Genomic DNA, 21166 nt, shown 5'->3' on the forward strand with positions numbered 1-21166 from the left:
TGTGACCTGAAGAGCACTGGCTCTTCAAAGGGAAGGGAAGAAATCCTCAACTTGCAAAGACAAAGATCCTTACTATTACGTATTCCTAGACCTTAAGCTCAATATCAGATGGGTTTTGTTTCTGCTCCCTAAATTCATGTTCAGCGTCTGCACAGATGTTCATTAATTTCCATGAGAGATACATTTGAAAATAAAGTCCTGCACACAATTCCCCTGGCCTTTAGTTCAGAAAGGAGCTAGATCATGTTGAGTCTCAATGTCAGTATCTCTGTGGGGAAAGACTAGAAAGCCTGACCTATTTGCATATGTGAGGGGTACGGCAACAGTCTGCTGCCCTAATGTAAAAAGAGAAGGTTATTTTACAGTAATAAAATTGCAAAGACGATGACCTGCAGTTCAAAAGAAGAAATTCCTCTTTGTTTTTACAGACAAAAAGGAAGAAGAGTGGGAACATCAGCTCAAAGACTGTGGCCGGATTTTACAAAGGGCTGGATGGCTTCACGGCCCCTAACAACATTTCTATATAAATGAGTTGAGATAATAAGGCTAATGAAATGCCATGCTTCAAGTAGTCAGTTCATGGCCTGAAGGGACTAGGAAGTGCTTTTCCTCCACGGTACAGATGTGCTTCATTGATTAGGATTTGTCCATTCCAGAAGAGGGTTGCAAAGCCAAAGGCACCCCCGGTGACTTGCTGCAGCCAGTAATTCATATGAAGTCCCATCAGCACCTTGGGTATTTTGTTTTATCTGAATGCAGAAATATTGTGGCAGCCTGAACTCTGTCAGCGACATCGGTTAAACACGACCATATCATACGGCAGTATTGCTGAGCGATGGTGAAAACTTTGCCTGAAGTTTGCTCTGCAGATCAAGGTGCAGATTTACTTGAATGAGTTAGCAGATTGGCAGGTTTGCACTGTATCAGCAAGGCTGAATTCACATAATTGCTTGCTAGTTTTCCTGAAAGGTAAAGAATCCCTCACAGAAGTTGGAGGCTCGAAGCCTAGGCTTTTTTATTTCATCTTATTGCCTTCTTCCTCAGAGCATAGCATCCACAGGCAATAGTGGTACAGTGCAGTGCACAGCCTGGCGTGTGTGTCAGAGCCTTGATTCATTAAGATTTGAGGGAGGTCAGAGGAAGGAGATGGACCAGTTTCTGTTAGGTATTCCAAGGACAAAGGTATGGTAAATAATAAAAACCTCACAGAGCTACAATTGAATTAAGAAGATGAGGACTTACAACACTGTCGCAATAAAACATTCAGAATAGCAAAGCAAATTACAAGGTATCCCAAACAAGATTTGGTTTTCGTATCTGCTGGGAGTTGAAAGGACAGTGCAAATATCTTTAACCTGAACTGGGGTGTCTACAGGATGCATTCACACAGAGCTGAAATCACTAATAGTCGCTTACTTGGGGCTTATTGGCTGGTTATTGCAAGTAGTGAACTTGCAAAAGCTTTATCACTGTTCTTTGCATGCCAGGTGTGCACTGGAAATTGTACATAAAACCTGATTCCCTTTCAAATGACAGGTTTTGTTCCATAAAACTCTATCATAAACTCATTTTGAGCTGATAAAAACTTTTTTCTAAGATACCGTAGTATCTGTAGATGGAAGCTTTACGACATACATTTTTTTGAAAGCAAGTTAAGCGGTTGCTTAGCTTTTGGGGAAGATAGGAGCGCCCCCTTGTGGAGTTCCTATGTATAAACACGCACACACGCACAGTCTGACCTGATGGAGAGATATCTGTTAAGTCAATGGAGGAGGAAGATGGCAATTTTGCTTATAGCTTTGAGTTGTATTATTCATAATAAACATTTATGGGTTTGATTAGATGCCATCAAGTATTTTAATAGAAACACAAAGTGCAGGGTAAAATGGGAAGTCAGTGGTCTGTCTTAGAAGTGTTCAGTTGAAATACCTTGTCATCTGCTTGCTTAATGTCTTACAGGAAAAAATGTACAGTTACAACACAAGAAGAGAAATTTTAGGAGAAACAGAGTAAGCACTTTTGTCTTACAGCTAAGAAATCTCCTTAGGTTTTGTGAATTTTTTCAATGTATAAGTAGGAAAGACTACTCTTACAATGTTTTCATTAGAATTGCCTGAATTTCCTTAATACTCATGTTGTCATATTGTTTATTTCTTTAATATCCATATTATCATAATGTTTATTTCTTTAATATCCATGTAGTCATATTGTTTACCTTACGGGAGGCAAATCTCAAACGTTATGACCAAACCTAGATGTTTTAGAAACTCAGCATATAGAACAAGAAAATGGTAGTGATGCATCGTTTTTGTGATGATCATTTATAATTTATGGTCATTATGCTTGATGTCAGAATTAATAAAGTCTTGAGGCAAAGCTTAGAGAGAATAAATTTATGTACTTTCAAAGGATTTTCAATTACTGGGCTTTTTTATTGTTAATTACTCTATTAATTAAGCATAATTAACTGTACTGATTCAAAATGCATTGCAGTGAAAAATCCCACAGAACTTTGATCTGAGCATCCCAGATTTGGAGGAGACCATCTGCAACGGAGCTATTGGAAATCAGAGACAGCTCAGTTAGGGAGGGAGCCATGATACACGCCACTTGTGTCACAAACTGGTTTCCAATGAAGCCAGCTGTAGAGGACCACTGGTGATGCCCGTGCGTCTTGTCTTACCTAGCCAAGGCATAAAATGGGATAGCAACAGCTCCTTCAAAAAGGAGGAAGAGGATGAAAGTAAGCATTGTGGTTAAATTCAACGTAGATATTTTTGCTCTGTTTCAGACCTAACAAAGTCTAACTGAAGAAATATAAATGTCAGAAGATTTAAGGGACTGTCTACATTTTGTTTCGTCAGGGGCTCTTTGAAACTGAACCTTACCAATCAGGTGTATTCTTGCAAGAGCCAGGACTTTTGTAGTAACAGATCTCTCATAATTCTGCATGAAAGTATGTAGGGGTATTTTTTCTTTATAAATGTGACAAAAGGCTTTATGTTGTTTAGGCTACTGAACAAAAGTCAGGAGTTCTGTGTCCCCGTTTCTTTGCATCAGAGCTGGAGGAGTGCCCAGTCACCCAGGAGAGACTCCTGAATCAGGGACTTGCTCTAACCTTGCTGGCAGCTGCTCAGAGACTGCAACCTGATAGTGAGGAAGGTTTTGTGGCTTGTCTTGTGCGCATAAAGGATATTTTATGAATCCTGTTGTGCTAAACTGTTGCTCGTGATTGTAGGCATCCGACTTGGTCAGGAGGGTCCCTTCCCAACCTGGTTTCTGTAACTCTTGGGGGCTAAGTTGACAAAACGAGCTCGAACTGCAGGTCCCTCATGCTGTACTGTCTCCAGGTTTGCTTGTCCCTTGCCTGTCATCACCTTTCTTTTCTCTGCCCTGCCCTTGTTTTCTGCTGCTGCCTGACGCTGTGGGTCATCCCCTTAGCTTGTCTCCCCTTAGTCATAACATCTCTCTGAGAAAGGCAAATTCAGTACTTCCTCCCCAAGCTGGGACTAGAGGCAGCTCTGGGAGGAGGCAGGTAGCGCAGCAGTGCAAATACGTCCTTATTTCATTTTCCCTTCTGTGCAGCGGCACAGCGAAGGCAGAGATAGGAGAAGCAACATTTTTGTGTAAAGATGTCACCTGTGCCCCAGATTTGCGCGGTTCTTTTGAGACACAGCAATGATCTGTGCACAATAGGGATGCGATAGAATGGGGGCGATGTGAGCAATGGATTCCTCCTTTGCCAGTCCTGGCCACAAAGGATTTATTATTCTCTCTGGTGCAAAGCTCTCGCATACAGTATCTTTAAAGAATCTTACAAGACACTGTGTATCTATTGCATTTGAATAGTATTTCCTCCCACGTGTGTTCACACACCGTTTCGTACAAGGTACAAAGCTTTTATTGTGCATGTGCTTGATAGAAGAATCAAATTCTTATTATTTGATTTATTATTGCATTTTATATTTATATTTCTTTCAGCAAGGCTCTTCAAGATTTCAGCAATTTAAAGAACACTTAGAACAACCGAGCTTGATACAATTTAGGCAAAGAACAAAAATCTCTGGAGGGAACTTTGTTAGATTTGTGTCTCATCAAGAAATGATTTACAATTTGTATCAAGGTTGTTTGATGGAAAGTGGCAGGTTTGTTTTTCCATCAAATCGCCTAATCTGTACATTTCTATTCCAGACCACTCTCAAATAAATTGTCATTTCCTCGTCTTAACCGTTCCCTGTGTTCTCACATGCAGCAAAGCTGGGGACGCCATTCTCCTCCTTTGGGCTGAGACACGTAAATACCCAGCATCTGTCTCTAGCAGGAGAAGGAAAATTCATCTTCAGTAAAGTATTTGGTAGAGTGGCATCTGCAAAGTTATTATACGATCCAGAAGACATGAGGCTGAGCATAAGAATTTTCTGGTGGACAAGAAGCTGGTAACAAAGCGGGACATGCTGAAGGAGGAACTTTCATGTTAAATGAAAAGTTATTAATGAATTTCCTCAGGGCTGGTCTTAGCTCTGATCCTATTTCATGTTTTCATTAACAATGTTGGCACAAAAAAGCTGAAGTATGTTAATGGAATTTGCTTAATGACCTTGAGGATTTCAGTAAAACAGCTGGAATTAAGTTTGGTAGCACAAAGTGGAGATCATGTGTTTGAGGCCAATAGAAACAGATTTCCTCTCTCAGCTGAGGGCTTACCAGCCGAAACGGGGGGAGCAGACAGACCTCTGTATATTAGCCCAGTAACACAGCGAGCATGAGTTTCCAGAGTTATGCGGCCCCACAGAAAAATCAGAAAAATGAATGCAATGTGAGGGTGTATCAGAGAATACATCGCCAGTGGAGATAAGAGGTATTTATTGCACAAAGCACCTGTGAGGCCTCATGTGAAATTTGCCCAGTTCCTAGCCATATATAGTGAAATGGGAGGTTGTGCAAGTTCAGATGCCAGGGAAGGAATGCTTGAATGGTCGACAACCAGAACCGATCTCAGGAGCTTCCAGCTCATCTTACTTTTGTGAGCCTCCTATCAAAAGCTAGCATGGAGTGCTGAGACATTGGAAAACTCAGGGTGCACCTCTGAGTGAAGTGATCCAAGTGTGACCCGAAGGTTTTGGGGAACTGCAATGTGGTCACTTCTGGCTTGTCTTATCAGAAGAGACAATAACGACTAGTTCAGCTTCATGAAATGAAAAGAGAGAGATGTGATTGCTCTCTGATTTCCAACTTAAATGCTGTTTCCTCTTCTCTGATGTTACATTTCTAAATCCTCTTGATATATTTGCAGTGTTAACCCAAGAACCACTGGATGTAAGTAGAACGAAATCAGGTTTAGTCTGGGAATGAGACTCAGATTCCTAACCATGAGAAGCAATCTTTGCAAGCTCCTTTCAGTGGGAACAATGGCATAAAAAGGGTATTTCAAAATGGGCTAGGATGTTTTATGAAAGGAATACTAGAGTGCTGCTATGTGTGCTGCCAGGGAAGGGTACTCTGATGGCTCTCGGAGCCTCCTTTTGCTAAATAAATCAGCAGATCATGTTTTCTAGGTATCTGAGCATCCTTAGCTCTTACTGCTGTGTATTTTCTTCACTGGCAATGAGGCTGAGCTTACCTACATGTTTAAATATGGAGTTAGATACCTAACTTTTATGTTCTGTGTTTGAAAATTTATGCCTAAATCCTAACACACAGGAAAAACACATACCAGCTCAGAAAGCTCACACATTTTCATATGCTATTTGTGTGCATTTTCTAAAATACTGGGATTAAAACCATGGGTAGCTGCATCATTTCATTATTTTAGGAGCTGTTCAAGATCCAGACGTGGTACCTGTGAACAGAATTAATTTCTTTAGGGACATGTAGTTGCTACACTGTCTTCTCCAATTTCTAGAGACTGTATTGAACAGAGTGTCATTGAAATAAATATTCATGAAGCTGCTCAATAATTCAGGGTGTGCTGATTCAGAGCATTATAGCTCTAGTTAAAAATCACATATTAAAAAACCCCAACAATCTCATAAAAGGCAAGGCACGTTCCCTGTACTCTGCCTAGGGTAGCCGGGGAAGAACAAGGGAGGACAGGTGTGATCTAGTGGGCGTTGGTTTTCGTTTGATGTGTTTTCTGACAGGACTGTACATTTGGTGACAGAAGACTGTGCATCGTCATGCAGAACCCATAGGGTAAGAAGGGACCTCAGGAGGTCTCTGGTCCAACTCCCTGCTCAGAGCAGGGTCACCACTGAGCGTGGATGGGATCGCTCAGGGCTCTGTCTAGTTGAGCCTTCAAAACTTCCAAGGCTGGAGGACCCATAGCTTCTTCGGGCAAAGCTTTCCAACGCTTAGTTATTCTCATAGTAAAAATTGTTTTCCTTTTATCCTGCCCTTTTTCAGTTTATGACCGTTGTCTCTTACTATCCCACCATGCACGTCAGTGAAAAGCCTGTCTCCATCTTCTCATTGATCTCTTATGTACTGGAAGGCTGCTGCTTGGTCCCCACCTAACATCTTGGACTGAAATACTTCATTAAAATCTGCATCTTCACAAATTTATATTCTCCTATGTCAAGAAAAAAAGTCTCAGCACTACCAGTTTCCTTTTGCAGCAATAGGTCCTGAGATCCATTTTCCTAAGGATTTTGAGGGGCATGTGTCAATGTGGTATGTAGAAAATGTGATTATTATTTTAATTTGTTATTTGTCACTTTAAAAAAGTAAAAAAATCACAGGTCCTAAATCCAAAAGCCTATAATGTTTTAAAAGAAAGTTGTCAGCTTGCAGTCCCAGGCCAGTTGTGTTCATTCCCAAAGTATTTAAGAAAAAACAAGTATTTTTTTTTTTCAATATAGAACAGTGCTATTTTCACATAGCTTACCTAGTATCTCCCTCTTCTCATATCCTCACATATATTGAATTTGCCCTAGCTTCACTTCAAGGAAAATTAGACTCTTTAGGAGAAAAATTCCCAATGTTGTACATGCAGCATTTGTGTTGCCACAGATTCACTCTCTTTCTTCTACTCTTCTGGATTACCTTAAATCACTGCCATTAGAAGTTGTCAAGGACTGAGTGATCTCTAAAGACACTCTTTATCATCTGTCATTCTTTAATCAGGTGTGGGACACTAATCTTCAGACCAACAGCCACGTAAAAAAATAAAATAGCACTGTAAAGCTTTCCTGAGGTTTTCCTGATAGCATGGATACATAATTTAATCAGATCTTTCAGAGGACTTTTTTAAAGAAAAAAGGGCTTGCAATTTCTAAATAGAAAAATAGGGAGTTTTATAATGAATCCTAAAGCAACGGGTTACTGTAAAAGAAGCTGAAGTTGGTGACAGGGAGTATTCCTCCTAACATGCAACAAAATGTGAGGTTTCACATTTCTTCAGTGCCCAAACACCACATTTCTCTTGCCTGTATAACAGACTGTGTCATCACAAGTAACTTCCTGAGCCTTTGCTTTCCAGAACCAGAAATATAAACCCAGCTGTCTGACTCCAAGCCCTCCCACTATCTCACTGATACACTGATATATCAGCAAGGACAACAAAATTATGGCAGACAGTTTTTCTAACTGCTGGTTTGGAGATTTGTGTGAAATAATACGAAACTTACTTAAGAACTTACTTTGGGAATGCTCCAGCTCTAAAAGCATGCTTAGAAAGAGATTTCCTAATCTGACTGGTAGATTTTAAGAAAAAAAAAGTCATGAAACAAAGGTTCTCACTCATTACAAAATGTTACGTGCCTGGTCAGTTTTGGAGGTTGGCATGAAGTTTGCACTCTGTGAATGCGTCCATTCAGGCAGGGAGTCTTTGACTCCAGGTGTGGGATTTACCTTGCAGACGGAGACACCTGTATATAGGTACCTACAATGTAGACATCTGCAAGTTAGCAGGTATCTAAGCTCCCATTGTGGTCAAAGTACACAGTGCATTAGCCTGGAGAGGAGGAGGCTCGGGAGGGACCTCGCTCCCTGCAGCTGCCTGGCAGGAGGCTGTAAGCAGGGGGAGTCGGTTCCTTCTCCCAAGTACAAGTGACAGGACAAGAGGAAACGGCTTCAGGTGGCACCAGTGAAAGTTTAGAGTGGGTAGTAGGAAAAATACCTTCACTGAAAGGGTGGTCAAGCATCGGAGCAGGCTGCCCAGGGAGGTGGTGGAATCACCATCCCTATAAGTGTTTAAAAAACATGTGGATGAGGGGCTTAGAGGCATGGTTTAGTGGTGGGCTTGGCAGTTCTGGGTAAACGGTTGGACCTGATGATCTTAAAGGCCTTTTCCAACCTAAACGATTCTATGATTCTATATAGTGACTATGATACAGCTCATGACAGAGCTGACACCTCCCCATTGCCAGCTGCATCCCTCTCCGGACACACACCACTGCGTGTGCTGGGGAGCTGCCCACTGGCTTCAGAGGTTGCTTCAACATAGAGCTTATATGTAGACCACTGCGTTTAGGTGTCTTACCCTGCAAGTAGTATCCAGTCTTTCTCTGAGCAGACATGTCGTACAGATTTAGCTGCATTGAATGTCACTGGCGTAACGAAAAGGGTAGTTAACCAAGAAAAGCTTGTGGGCAGTTTGGAAATAGGAAACGGTGGCCAGCTTTTTTCTAGTTGGATTCAGAGCCATGAGACAAATTCTCAGAAGAATAAAGAGATATATCTAGAATTTTGTAATTTTGTACCTCAAAGTGCAATGTTGTTGGTTTTTTTTAAAATAACTCTGCTGAAGTCAATGGCAAGTTCTTCTTTAATGTGGAGTGCCTCTAGGACATTACAGCCACTGTTTTAAGCAAGCACAGCGCTCATCATCCTGGTTAAAAACAGCAGAAGTGGTGGGTGCTCAGATCCTCTTGACAAAACAGCCAAGTGTGTTTCCTACATGCTGAATGAGTGATGTATATGGTAAGAGTGGATAAACATTGACTTCTTAATGGTGACTGCTGTTCTTTCAGTTAAAAGCTTGTAAAGAAACCCATAAAAACCTGAGAAGGCAGCTAATAGTATTAAGGTCACACATTTCTAAAGCATGTCTTAGAAACCGATTCCCATCACAGTGGTTCAGCATCCTGTGACAGATGCTAAGCTTCAGAAAACTATGTGCTGTTGCTACATCATCTTGGGCTAGCGAGACTTCATCTGTCTGGCTTGGTGGGTAAGCTGAACGATGCTTCCTGCAGTCAGATGGACATGCTTATAATTTGTGCATTTTCGTAGCTTCTTTGTTACAGTACTGTTTATCTGAGTAAGAAGTATACAGTCAGTTCTTGTTACATTGGGCAGGTTACCTGTAAATTAAGCACAACGTAGATGCAGTGACACTGCACAGTAATGCTGCCAGCCATGAGCTGATACATCTGCATTACACTAGGGTGACTTTGACCAGTTCAGATCAGCCCAAGAATATTTCTTTGCTTTCTGCCTCCCCACACTGTCCTTGTTGCATGCTGTTATTTGCTCCTTGTTCATATATTGCATTGTCCTTATTTTTGTTTTGTTTACACTCTTCTCTTCACCGTTATCCACACTGATGATACTTTGCCTGAAGAGGGGTTGCTGACTGGTGGTGAACTCCGTTACTGCCTTTGAGAATGTGGGCTTCAGGATAAAACTGGGAAGCATAAGGCTTTTGTTCAAATAATGCAGATCCTTCTTAACCCTTTGTCTTGCCACAACCTCTGTTGTTAGCAGAAGAGTGCTGCCAGGCTGGCTTTTGCTGGGGTTTCAGAACTTTCCTCGGAAGACCCCTCGATTCCAGGATTAAAGCTGCTAACTTCTTGTCTCAACTTGGGTCATAAACTTGATCGGGGCTTTTATTTTCACTGCTACCAGAAAAAGCCAGAATGTGAGTGGTTTTATGATGCACCTGGGTTTTTCAGATGTTTTGGGTTTTCTTTCTTCTTTCTGTTAGCGTCTTCCAGAATATTCTCCAGTGAATCTTTTTCTCCACCTCAAATATTCCTCCGTCTCTGCGTCGGCTGCTGTGAGTGTGCTGTTCTCCTTTTATGAAGCTCATCAGTCTGCACGTAAGGTCCTGCCTCATGCTTTCAAAGATGAGGGAATAGCTTTTTTTTTTCTCCTCTCCGAGCCTCTGAGTGCTGCTTGAGCTCTCCTTGTGCCGGCTGTTCCACATGAGAGCGGCAATGACAGAGAAGATGCCATTCATCCTTCTTCCCCAGGAGGCCCTACAGGATGTTTTTGTTCTCGATGTGCGGTGATCCTTCACGTATTTAGTAAATCTCCTTCAGCTGGGACGTCTGTTCCATGGTGATAGAAGAGGCAAAATGCCCTGGTTTGGGATCACCTCCACTAACAGCAGAGTCTGCTCCTCTGAAATTAATTTCTAAACCAGAGCAATACTATTGAAGGATTAATGTAAGATTAGAGTATTTATATTAAAATACATTATAATGTGAAAGAAATATATGTTCTTAGGTTATAACTAGAAGCTCATTTTAGCTGTTTTGTTAAAGGTTTTCTTTGCCTAATGCTAGTGAAGAGACTGCATTCCACACGAGTGGGACTAGAGCCTTCTGAATTCCTAAGTGCTTTTGAATTCTAGTGTAAACAGTAGTGTGCAGCCCATGCTTCACACCACTGCTTGTTGAGGCCCTTGCGTGGATCATTAGGCCCTTGCCCTGACCATCACGTTGCTTAGCATCTGTCTAAAAAATCAGCTATCCCATAGTGGCAACTTTGATAACCCATTAATTTCAGTGCTTCAAGCTCCAAAGGAGATCGTTTAATCTGGGGAAGTTGTATGAAATTTCCTCTCAGGAGGAGGTAACATCGTGACTAGTGGGCTGCTGTCGTTTGAAATGTAACCTAAACTGTTTGTACATGTCTATGTGTTTATATAGACAGCCACAAGATATATTGGCAAATACATACTATATGTTTACTATGATTTTTCTTCCATTGACAACTGCAGCTTATGGCCAGATTCTGATGTAATTTTTTACACACACATACATGCACACGCTAATATAGCTATAGATACAGATGATACAGTTATACATACACGTACAGATATAATTTGTACGGGATTTAATTAATTTGGAATGTTTTGTTTAAACATCTTCTCATTGACGTGCCAGCATATTCTGCTTGGCTAGCCTTTAAGCACTGAGGCTGTGACAGCAGTTTGAGTAATCAACGATGGGAGTCCTTTGAAATGGAGCCAATAAGTTTGTGATGAGTTTGCTTTGTCAAACAGGGTTACAGAAGTTATCGCTTAGTTCTTGGCTGAGATTTCCCACAGTGGGTAGCTGCAGAGCTTAACATAGCCGTGTAAGCACGAGCATGGGTGATGCAAGGGGGTCATTGACACCGACAAGAACAAATGCATTCAGAGTGGCTCAGGCATGTTCAGTATGTAGCTGACTTGGTGTTCTTTTACTGAACAGTGAAGAAAGAAGAGACTGAAGGCCATCCCCAGTTTCATGTTTTTATGAACTGTTTCTTGTCTTCATTATGAGCTGACTCCTCAGCCGTTCCTAGCGTGATTGAACGCTGTGTATTAGGCACTGAGAGCTCTGCAATGCTGCTATATTTAATCCATAAATGTCAACATTTGAAAATTTCCTAAGATAATTTTTATAATATTCCAACTGAAACAAGTGTGCGTGACCTATGCATTTTTTATGTATATCATTATTCTAGAGACATGGCATCCTTTTCCCTGAAAGAAAAATTTGTGCCATGACTTCTCTGCAGCGTACCCCAGTCTTCTGTGTAGCATGGTAACAGTGTCATCTGGACAGTGCCCAGGATCAGATGGAAGAAATCTCGAGGTCTTCTGACCTCAGATAGGTTAAAAGGGTAACGGAGAGTCATGAACAGAAGGTTACACAGAAGGTTGGAAACTGAATGGGGTGGGCATGGCTGCACTCAGTTATTAGTGCCTCGGTAACTACGTTTGTGTCAGGCTGCTGTTAAAGGATGTCTGCCAAATGAGGAAGCATTCTATTGATAACACAAGAAGGCAACACTCTGAAAGTTGCACAGCCAAGAAGCAAATTAATCAGGATAGTGAAAACAGATGCAGAAGTCAAGTAGTCGTCACAAGGAGGAACAGCAACAGACGTGAAAATTTCTTGCCCAGTCTGTGTAAGGGAAGCTGAGGATGTTATACTAAGATGCGCTGCTCTCATTTCCCTGCATTTGCTTCATACTGCTGTTTATTGCACATTTACATATCCAGGGATGAAATGGAAATGATTGATGCAAAGGAGGTATTTCTGTTAATTGTTGCTGCTCTGAGTCATGCCTGATGGACTGCTAGAGATGGGTGAAGAAAGACAGAACTATTATTAGAGGTGTAAATAATTGTCAAGAGCAACTTTTAAACCCATCTGTTACAACATACCAACATCCAAAATTTTATGATGAGGGGAGGGACAGCAATACAAGGACTAAGCCAACACCTCATCTCTGTCGATGTAGATGTTGGCAACTGCCTCTGAATTTTTGTCCATGTTTTTTCATTTCTTCTTCCTTGGAGCTTCAATCATTTTCTTTGACAACCCTACCAGTTCCTGCTGGATGTTGCAACAACAGTGTCTTATACTGAGAGCTAATGGGTGTTGGAGAGTTGGGCTGCTTTATCTGCACGCTAGTGAAATGTGTCCTCTTTTTGTCATTCTAGTTGGAAAGCAACTCTTAATGTGCTCTCTCATACATGCAGGATAGAGCCAAGATGAGGTGAACATCCAATCTGAGAAGGGAAAGCTGTGCCTGAAGTACTTAAAGACTGTGCTTTTTGTATTGGAACTATAATGCACAGCACACAGGATGATTTCTGGTACTTCCTACTCTGCAGGAGTAAAAGAGGGATTTTCAAAATATCTGTCGGTGAATAGCTGTGTGTTCCTTGGGTTTGCTGTTCATGTGGGCTGTGTAAGTAACCAAAGTGGTACAGTCTGGTCATGTGTGAGCAGAAGCCAGAAAACCCAAGAGGTAAATGGTTTTGGAAATATCATCCTGCAGAGTATCAACTGATGCTAGCACAAATCGTGGCTTCCAATGCAAGTGATTGATAGTGAAACTATATCCATGGCACTCCCTAGTTTATATCCTTCCAGCTGTAACCCTTCTGCTGTGAATTAATTCTTGAAACAGGTGTTTCCATTAGATTGTAGTTCAAGAAATGACCCTGCAGCAGAACATAGTCCATAGTTTGGCCTCATAACCTCATTCCAGAAAATATATTATAGATGCTGTAGGTGGAGAACTCAGAATGAAGGAGGACAAAGCATTCAGCCCTGTTTCTTTTTGCTTTGTCTGCACTGGGGAATATATCTGCATTTTCAGGAATATGTGGGGAAATGCCTTTTTTTATGACAAACATGGGGTTTGTGGAGAACTTAAGCGGACTCTTTAGTGGCAGAAAATGGGTGATATCTGAAAATTGTTTTGGAGATTGTTAAAAATGTTGAGATTTTTCGTTTAACTGGAGTTAGCTCGTGTATGAGATGGTCCTCACAAAGCGTTGGTTTGTTTACAGGGTAATTTGTCTTCAGCAAGCTTGCATTCTGCTTACTTGCTTCATACTTCTCTAGGCTCAAGAAAGTACTGAGATCAAGCTTTTCTTAAGAAATCTTAGGGCTCATGATTTATTAATGCATTGTTTGCAGTCAGATGAGTCATGCAGACTCATGGGTCTATTTTTGTACCAGACTGTGTGTTAATTTTAGTCATGAATCTTCTGCTGGTTATTCTAGTTGGCAGAAATCGTATTTTGGTTTTGCTTTGTCTTTATGATATCCCCCTGTAATTCAGGTGAGTTGTTATTGAATAAAACATTTCTCAGTAAAAAACCTCAATCTGTGAAAGCCTGCTTGAAGCATACTCAATTGCAGTCCATTTCAGATTGCCATAAATAGATGTACAAACTGAATTCAATAGCTAAAAGGTGAACTGACAAAGTGAGTTCTGCCATTATTTGCTCTGTTTCAAATCAATATTTCTTGGTGTCTCTTGTGTTCGTGACAGATGAGGCTGAATAATGATAATCTTTATATCAACAAATGCTTTTGTACTACACGATTATAACTAATTTCAATCAAGCACTTGTCTAAAATTAAGTCATATGAATGGATTTTGGATGTCTCATTATCTTCACTCCAACCCATTTAATAATAGGGTTCTTCTTACATAGGTGGTTCATGCCAGTGTTCCACATGGCATTATTTTTAGCACTTGCAGCATCCACATGAAATTGCTCATGCTTCTCTTATACATTTTGACCAAATGCTGTATGGATTATCATCTTATGCACCTATGTCTCAGTCCAGAAGAGAAGCTGCAAGATTATATACATCTCTTTACCCATTGTTTCTGATATTACTGAGGGCTGGCGTTTCGAAGTAGAGGGGAGTACACTCCAGTTAATTGGCTTCTACATAAAGTAACTACCACTGAACAGTTGCCAGGTCAAAGTAATTCTGTTTCTCTGATAGCTGATTATTTCCTTTCATATCTGTGTCTTTTCCCCAGTTTACCTTGTATTTCATTCACAGTACTTAAGAAGCTTAAAGCTTTTTACTGTCTCAGAAGTAGTCACTTGAAGCGCCTACATTACATTGGAAAAAGTGAAGGGGGTGGTGGCAGTGGCTGGTAATCTTTTTACTGGAGAACAAAAAAGTGAAACCCACTGAATCTTAAAACTGTGTTTAATGATATATTTCAGGAACTTCTATTACATCACGATGCTGAGGGATCCGGTGTCACGGTACTTGAGTGAATGGAAGCATGTCCAGAGGGGTGCGACGTGGAAAACTTCCCTTCATATGTGTGATGGAAGAAGCCCAACACCAGACGAGCTGCCTACCTGTTACGAAGGAGACGACTGGTCGGGAGTCAGTTTACAGGAATTCATGGATTGTAGCTACAACTTGGCCAACAACCGCCAGGTGCGCATGCTGGCAGACCTCAGCCTGGTGGGATGCTACAACCTGACTTTTATGAACGAGAGTGAAAGAAATATGATTCTTCTCCAAAGCGCCAAGAACAATCTGAAAAATATGGCCTTCTTTGGGCTCACAGAATTTCAGAGGAAAACACAGTATCTCTTTGAGAGGACATTCAACCTGAAGTTCATTTCTCCATTCACCCAGTTCAACGTTACACGGGCCTCCAATGTCGACATTGGTGAGGACGTGCGGCAGCGGATAGAGGAGCTGAATTTCTTGGACGTGCAGCTGTACGAATATGCGAAGGACCTGTTCCTGCAGCGCTTCCAGTACTCCAAGCAAGAAGAACATCAGAAGAACCGGCTAAAGAGGCGCGAGGAGCGGCGGCTGCTGCGGGAGCAGAGAGCTCACCAGTGGCCAAGAGAAGAGGCAGTAGAAGTAGCCGTTACTGAAGACTATAATAGTCAGGTTGCAAGGTGGTGATGCTCCTCCATCTTTACAAACTGGTGAGAGGATCAGTGAGTTTGTGCAACATGGCTACCTGGGAATTAGCCATGGAAGGCCTACCACTTTAGTAAATGAGATCACGCCTGACAACTACCCCTCCTTGTCTCAGTTTTTCTTGTTTTCTGCCAGTGAGGAGAATGTATTTTTTTCTCAACAGGCATTGATTAGTGTTATTAAATGGCAGCAGAATACATTCCTGTCCAAAAAGACTTCCTTCAAAGCCCTAAGCTATGAGAATGTGTTGAAGAGAGAGCTATATCCTTTGCGTTGACAGATACAATCTGAGCTACCAAAACTTGCACAGACATGAATGAAAAATTGGGAAAAAATAACTAGTTTGGTTGCTCTGTGACATGAGAGCTGGTTTATTTCATACTGTCCTTTGCAACTGTAGTGTGTAGCTTTCTAGTGAATGAAATGGAGGAAAGCACATTGCCCTTCCAACTTCTACATGCTGTGTTTAAATTAAGGGAAGAATTTTCTGAGTTGATCGAAAAAAGACCTAGGAAGTGTGGGATTGGGGCATGGCTTGTTCTGTTCTGTTAGCCAGTAATCAGAGATGATTTGTACGTGAAGTGCTGGAAGGGTTAGCTGATTTCTCCACAGATGCTGAGAGCACCGCACCCAGCCAGATAGCAGCCATCTTTCTGAGTGTGTGTGTGTGGCAAAGGGAAAGCCTTGAGAAATGAGGTTCGTGCGGCAGCTGGGCACCCGTCGCAGAGATTATCGCGTTGCAGGCAATGAAGTCAGCCTTCACATTCACAAAAGGTGAAGAGGGGCTAAGCAAACTACAGGGAAGAGGAAAGAGAGAGCAGGGAAAGCTTAAATATTAGTGTGACATTTTCCAGATTTGCTGTAAAAGCCTGGAGATATATTGTCTGTGAAGGTAGGCAGGTCTATGATACTGTCTGTTAAAATACATTGATGCCGAGTGAATACAATTTAAATTGGTTTTCTCTCTAACTACAGTAGTGGCTAGAAAAAAGACAGCTTTCATTTTTATAGGATACATAATGGATATGTGGAAAGTCTTGGTATTTATTACTCTGTATAAAGATTCTTTGTAAATTTATTGTTTTGATGATGAGAGATCTGTATCTGGTTTTCTTCCCTGTCTAGAAAAGGATTCAATGGGTTCTTCCTCCACACGTTACATTCTTGTGATGAAACTGCATCTATTTATTCCAAGATTTTATGTTGTTCCATTCGTAATAGTGAAATTTTAAAAAGAAGGTCCTGTGCACCACAGATTTTTGAGTTTTTTTCCTTCTTTTTCTGGCATAAATGTAAAGCATTAGGAGGAAATTTCTCTAAGTGCCTCACCATGGCTGCTAAATCAAAATGCTGAAAGTATATTATTGCATGCATGAATGGCTTTTACCTTACAGATTTGCTAATTAGAAATACCAGAGTACCTGATGTGGATGCACATTTCTCATTTATTTTCAAAAGTCAAGCTTTTTATCTGGTTGGTAAAAAAAAAGTAATGTGTTACAGAAAAAAGAGGCTGAATTTCAAAATTTGTCCCTTCATTTCCAAGTCTTATTTTTTAAGTGCATGCGTTGTCTTCTTTTCCTCTGACAATGCTGTTGCTACTTATCTATGCACAATATCAAAAATACAATCTATCGATCCTGTTGAGAGTTAATACATACAATAATACATTAAAAATGGAATATCATAATGGCTATTAAGAAGTGAAGAGGGCTACCGGGATGATGCCTCATTCTCAATGTAGTTTTTTAGCAATATGTTGCTTTACCCCTGATTGTCAATGTGCTGCTTTTGGGGTGAGTAGCAGTGGGTTTTGGTCCCTAATGTCTGTTCCACTGGTGCATCATGTGCATCTCCTCCCACCTCCACATTCAGAAGGGAGAATGCAGGACCACAGATTGTTATTCTTCTGCCTGAGCATGGGATAACTGCCTTAGAGAAGAGTGAGGAGCTCTCTAGACCCTGGACGGTACTGCTTGGATCTCCATCGCCTGGAAGAGGCACTTAGACACCTCGCTCACACATGGACACCTACCTTCAGAGATTTAAATTGAAATGTTTCTAGTCTAGGATGGAAGCTCTCTCTGGATGTCCTGGCTGCAGGACAGCAAGGCCATGAAGAGCTAAGCCTGATCAGTATTATTGCACCTTTAGCGCGGTGCAGGTAATTTGTAGTGAGCTGACATCTTACCCTCTGGCACAAGGGCTTCAGGCTGGGCTGGCCCTGGCCCTGCGGAGGGAAGGATCTTTCTGGCTGGTGATGCAGGGACAATAGGACCTGCCACATCTCCCCAATCCTGGGTCCATTGCTACGTCTTGCTGCAGACCCCACAGCAAGAGTGGGGAAGGATGCCTTTGGCACCTGATACTCTGTGCCCAGAATTTGCAGGTGTGCCCCTTGTTTCCATGAGCACAGGGGGCTAGGGGTGCCTGGGGGACACCAAAGGACCCCACAACAGAGGCAGAGGCAGGGTGGGCAGTGGTGTGGGACATGCATGAGAGGCAGGTCTGGCAGACAGGTTGCGGGGGCTTGGCAGGAGGCAAGGCTGGGCAGGAGAGAAGCCAGCCACACGGGAGGAAAGATGCAAGGCCAAATTCACATTAAGGAGGAAGGTAAGCAAAGGACTAGAATCAGTCCCAGCCCATCTTTTGTTTTAAAGCATCCCTTCTTTTTCTTCCTAAGCACAAAAGTAGGATCCCTTTTCTTGTGTCCCTGCCTCTTTCCCCAGCGGGCCACCTCTCTGTACTGCTCACGGCAATGAGGGCCTCGTTTTTTCATGGAGAAAATGCAGTATTAGCTTTTCAGGGAAGAGGAGACAGAGCTCAGAAATGGTCCCCGGGAGCCTCACCAGTGACTCAGTTTCAGCTGTCTAAGCACACCAGCCATTTTCCAGACTATTCCTTCTGCCCGACACAAAACAAAGCCTAATGAGGAAAATCAAAGCGGTCTATGGGCAGTTTACATTTGCTTTAATAGTTTGGCAATACCTTAATATAATGCCTAACCTTTTCATCAGTCATTTCCCAGGAGACAACATTAGGGTCCTGAAGAGCTGTTAATGTGCTGTGCCATCTATGTTAATGGGATTTGCCTTAACACTTGGGATTTAGTTAAAATTTAAGTTGTTTGGTTGGGTTTATTTCCCTGGAGCCTGTGTAGTGGTAGCCCTGGTTGTGCAGTAGCTGAGGCAGGGGGGCAGCCAGCAGCTGAGAGCTTGCCCAGAGTCCCTGGGACTGGGGGACCTGGTACCAACAATACTGTTTTTCTTCGCAGAATTTCCTGACACACGACAAATAAAGCAGTTTGGAAATATTTTCAGGCTGATTTCTAAGACACAGGCTTGCAGCTTTTTTCCTCTTGGGCATTCCACCTGAAATAATGTAACGCAAAAGCAAAATAAAGGCCCTGGATCATATCTCTGTTATTCCAAGTTTTCATTGCTCTGACAGCACAGACTTGCACTGGCTCATATAAGATCGGAGCGCGGCATGTTTCTTTCAAAACCTTCATAAGCAACAATGCTATAGGATTTCTGTCCATCTTCCTGGCATTATTTTGTTGCTTAAACAAGGCAATTTGGCTTCTGCTACTGTGGTGCTGAAACAAATCTCATTCTTTTGTAATGGAGATGTACTTGCTAATCTCTCCCATCACCTCCTCGGCACTGGCTGCCTTTTCCAGCTATAATTCACTGTAGGCTTGGAGCAGACAGAGAAACATGCTGTGTCGTTAAAACTTGTTCCCAGTAATCTGATGTCTACTTCAAGAACTCGGCCTGTTGCCTATGGGCCGTGCTTTATTAAGGAATGAAAATTTGTCCTCTCTTCCCCACTCATCATTGCTAACAATAAAAAGCTTTTTCACTATGGGGAAAGAAAAGAAAACACCTTTTCTGATGCGGGGTATTCTTCACTGCGGTTGTGTTAATAGTGAGGCTGCAATAGCCCTGCTAGGCATTCTACCCAATATGCGGTAGTTATTTGCAGTTCACTAAAAACAGATGTATAGAACAAAAAAGTGATGGAGGTCAGATCCAGGGCCAAACTTCCTAACTGCAGCATATCCGCTCAACCAAACCAAACGGCAGGTCACATCACCTTTACATCTGGAGATGTTTCAGATTTGATGTCCACTGCTAAACCAGGAGTTTTTTCAAGCTGGCCTTCTCGTTAACACATGCTTTATTCTGCAGTAGTGGGTTCTTGTTTCCCACCTGCAGTCTTCTACCAGTTACAAGCACTGATGTTATAAAACTTATCTTACTGGCACTTTTTTTCCCCTCTGTTGCTGTTCCCTTGATATATGTAGAATTATTCTTTTTCAGTCTGGGATAAGGAATATCTTGTTTCCAGGCTGGTGGAGACTACCCCATACGAGACGAACAATCACAATAAAATCGCTCTGCTGGAGCAGATTGCTGTATCCTCCCTACATGTGGCAAAAGCATACTCGGAAAAGGTACCCAGTTTCCAATGAAACACTTCTTTCAGTCTGGTTCTTGTAATACTTTCTTTGTTGATACTTTGTGGAGGGTGATGAGTTTCATAGCCTACAATGTCCTTGGCTTTCTTCTTGACCATATCACTAGCTCTGTGATTTCAAATAAATGTTGGAAGTGAGAAAAAAAAAATCAAGAGTGCCCATCAGTTGCTATATTTAAGATGAAGGGGTAAATCAATAGGCTGTAAATTACTTTCTTATTTAGGAATTTTCCTTCTGTTTATGTGCAATAATGTGTGTGAACTCTGCTACTAAGAGATTGTATTGTGAGTAACCATATCTACTTTTATTCCTATTTACAAGATAGTTTGTAGATATAGGGATTTTCATTGATGTAAAGCACAATTTAATGAATTATTTAATGTGTTTAACCATTGTGATGTCAAAAGCAATTGTTTTCATATATTTATTTATTGGTGGTTTTCTGTAAAATGATGCTCATTAAGAAATCTGTTAAAAATGAAGAAATTTTGTTGAGTATTGTTGGGTCCATATTTATGAGAAACAAATAAACATTGTTCGCGTTTTTGAAACACTAAAGATTCCATCTTATCTACATAGCCATAAAATGACTAAAAACGCCCCTGTCAGGCCAGTTTCAAGCATTAGTAGAGGTCTGACATAACCATAATTACATTTTATTAACAAAATGTACATGGTGGAAAAAGCATGTTGATATAACTTACTGTTTAGTCATGTTGGGCCCAATACCAAATCTTCTGATTCCAATTGATTTTGCTGGGCTTGATCTCAGATTGAATTAAGACGGGAGAGTCGAGACTTGAACAGTCACCAGCACTAACTGAAGTGACCTTGGTGTCAGAATTTCTATACTTGGATTGAATTAAGACTTAAATATGCAAATAGTGGTAGTGAATTCATTGAACTTCGTTTCTACTCCAGCAGCACTGAGAACCAATCCAAACTCTCACGAGAATAATCTCACGAGCTGCTGTGGGGAAGGATGGGTAGCTGCAGTCTGTTGCCGCACTGTTAGCCTTGTGTGCATGTCCTTGTATCTTCTGAGGGTACATGGACCTTGGGAGGAGCTGATCGCTTATTCAGCCACACTATTACACGTAAGTGTGTGAATACAGTGAACTGGGGCAGTGACGGGAGCATGGAGGAGCATGGACAGACTTCAGTGAGGCGGAAACACTGACCTGTATCTTAGAGTAACTGAGGGCCTCTGTTAGGTCTGCTTCTTCCAAGAGGAGTCCAGGCTCCTGTTCCATAA

The 21166-nt window shown here is 41.6% G+C and overlaps 1 protein-coding gene across 1 annotated transcript in view; it reads left to right on the forward strand.

The window, feature by feature from the left end:
• The window catches only part of HS6ST3 (heparan sulfate 6-O-sulfotransferase 3), a 306601-nt gene extending 286132 nt beyond the window's left edge, over window positions 1-20469 (forward strand). Inside the window, exon 2 of the mRNA XM_037377552.1 lies at window positions 14705-20469. Within this exon, the coding sequence (XP_037233449.1) occupies window positions 14705-15410 (706 nt within the window). The 3' untranslated portion in view covers window positions 15411-20469. The remainder of the gene's footprint in view (window positions 1-14704) is intronic.
• Window positions 20470-21166: the final 697 nt, after the last annotated feature.

The sequence above is a fragment of the Falco rusticolus genome, chromosome 2 (assembly GCF_015220075.1).
Source record: "Falco rusticolus isolate bFalRus1 chromosome 2, bFalRus1.pri, whole genome shotgun sequence".
Classification (NCBI taxonomy): Eukaryota; Metazoa; Chordata; class Aves; order Falconiformes; family Falconidae; genus Falco; species Falco rusticolus.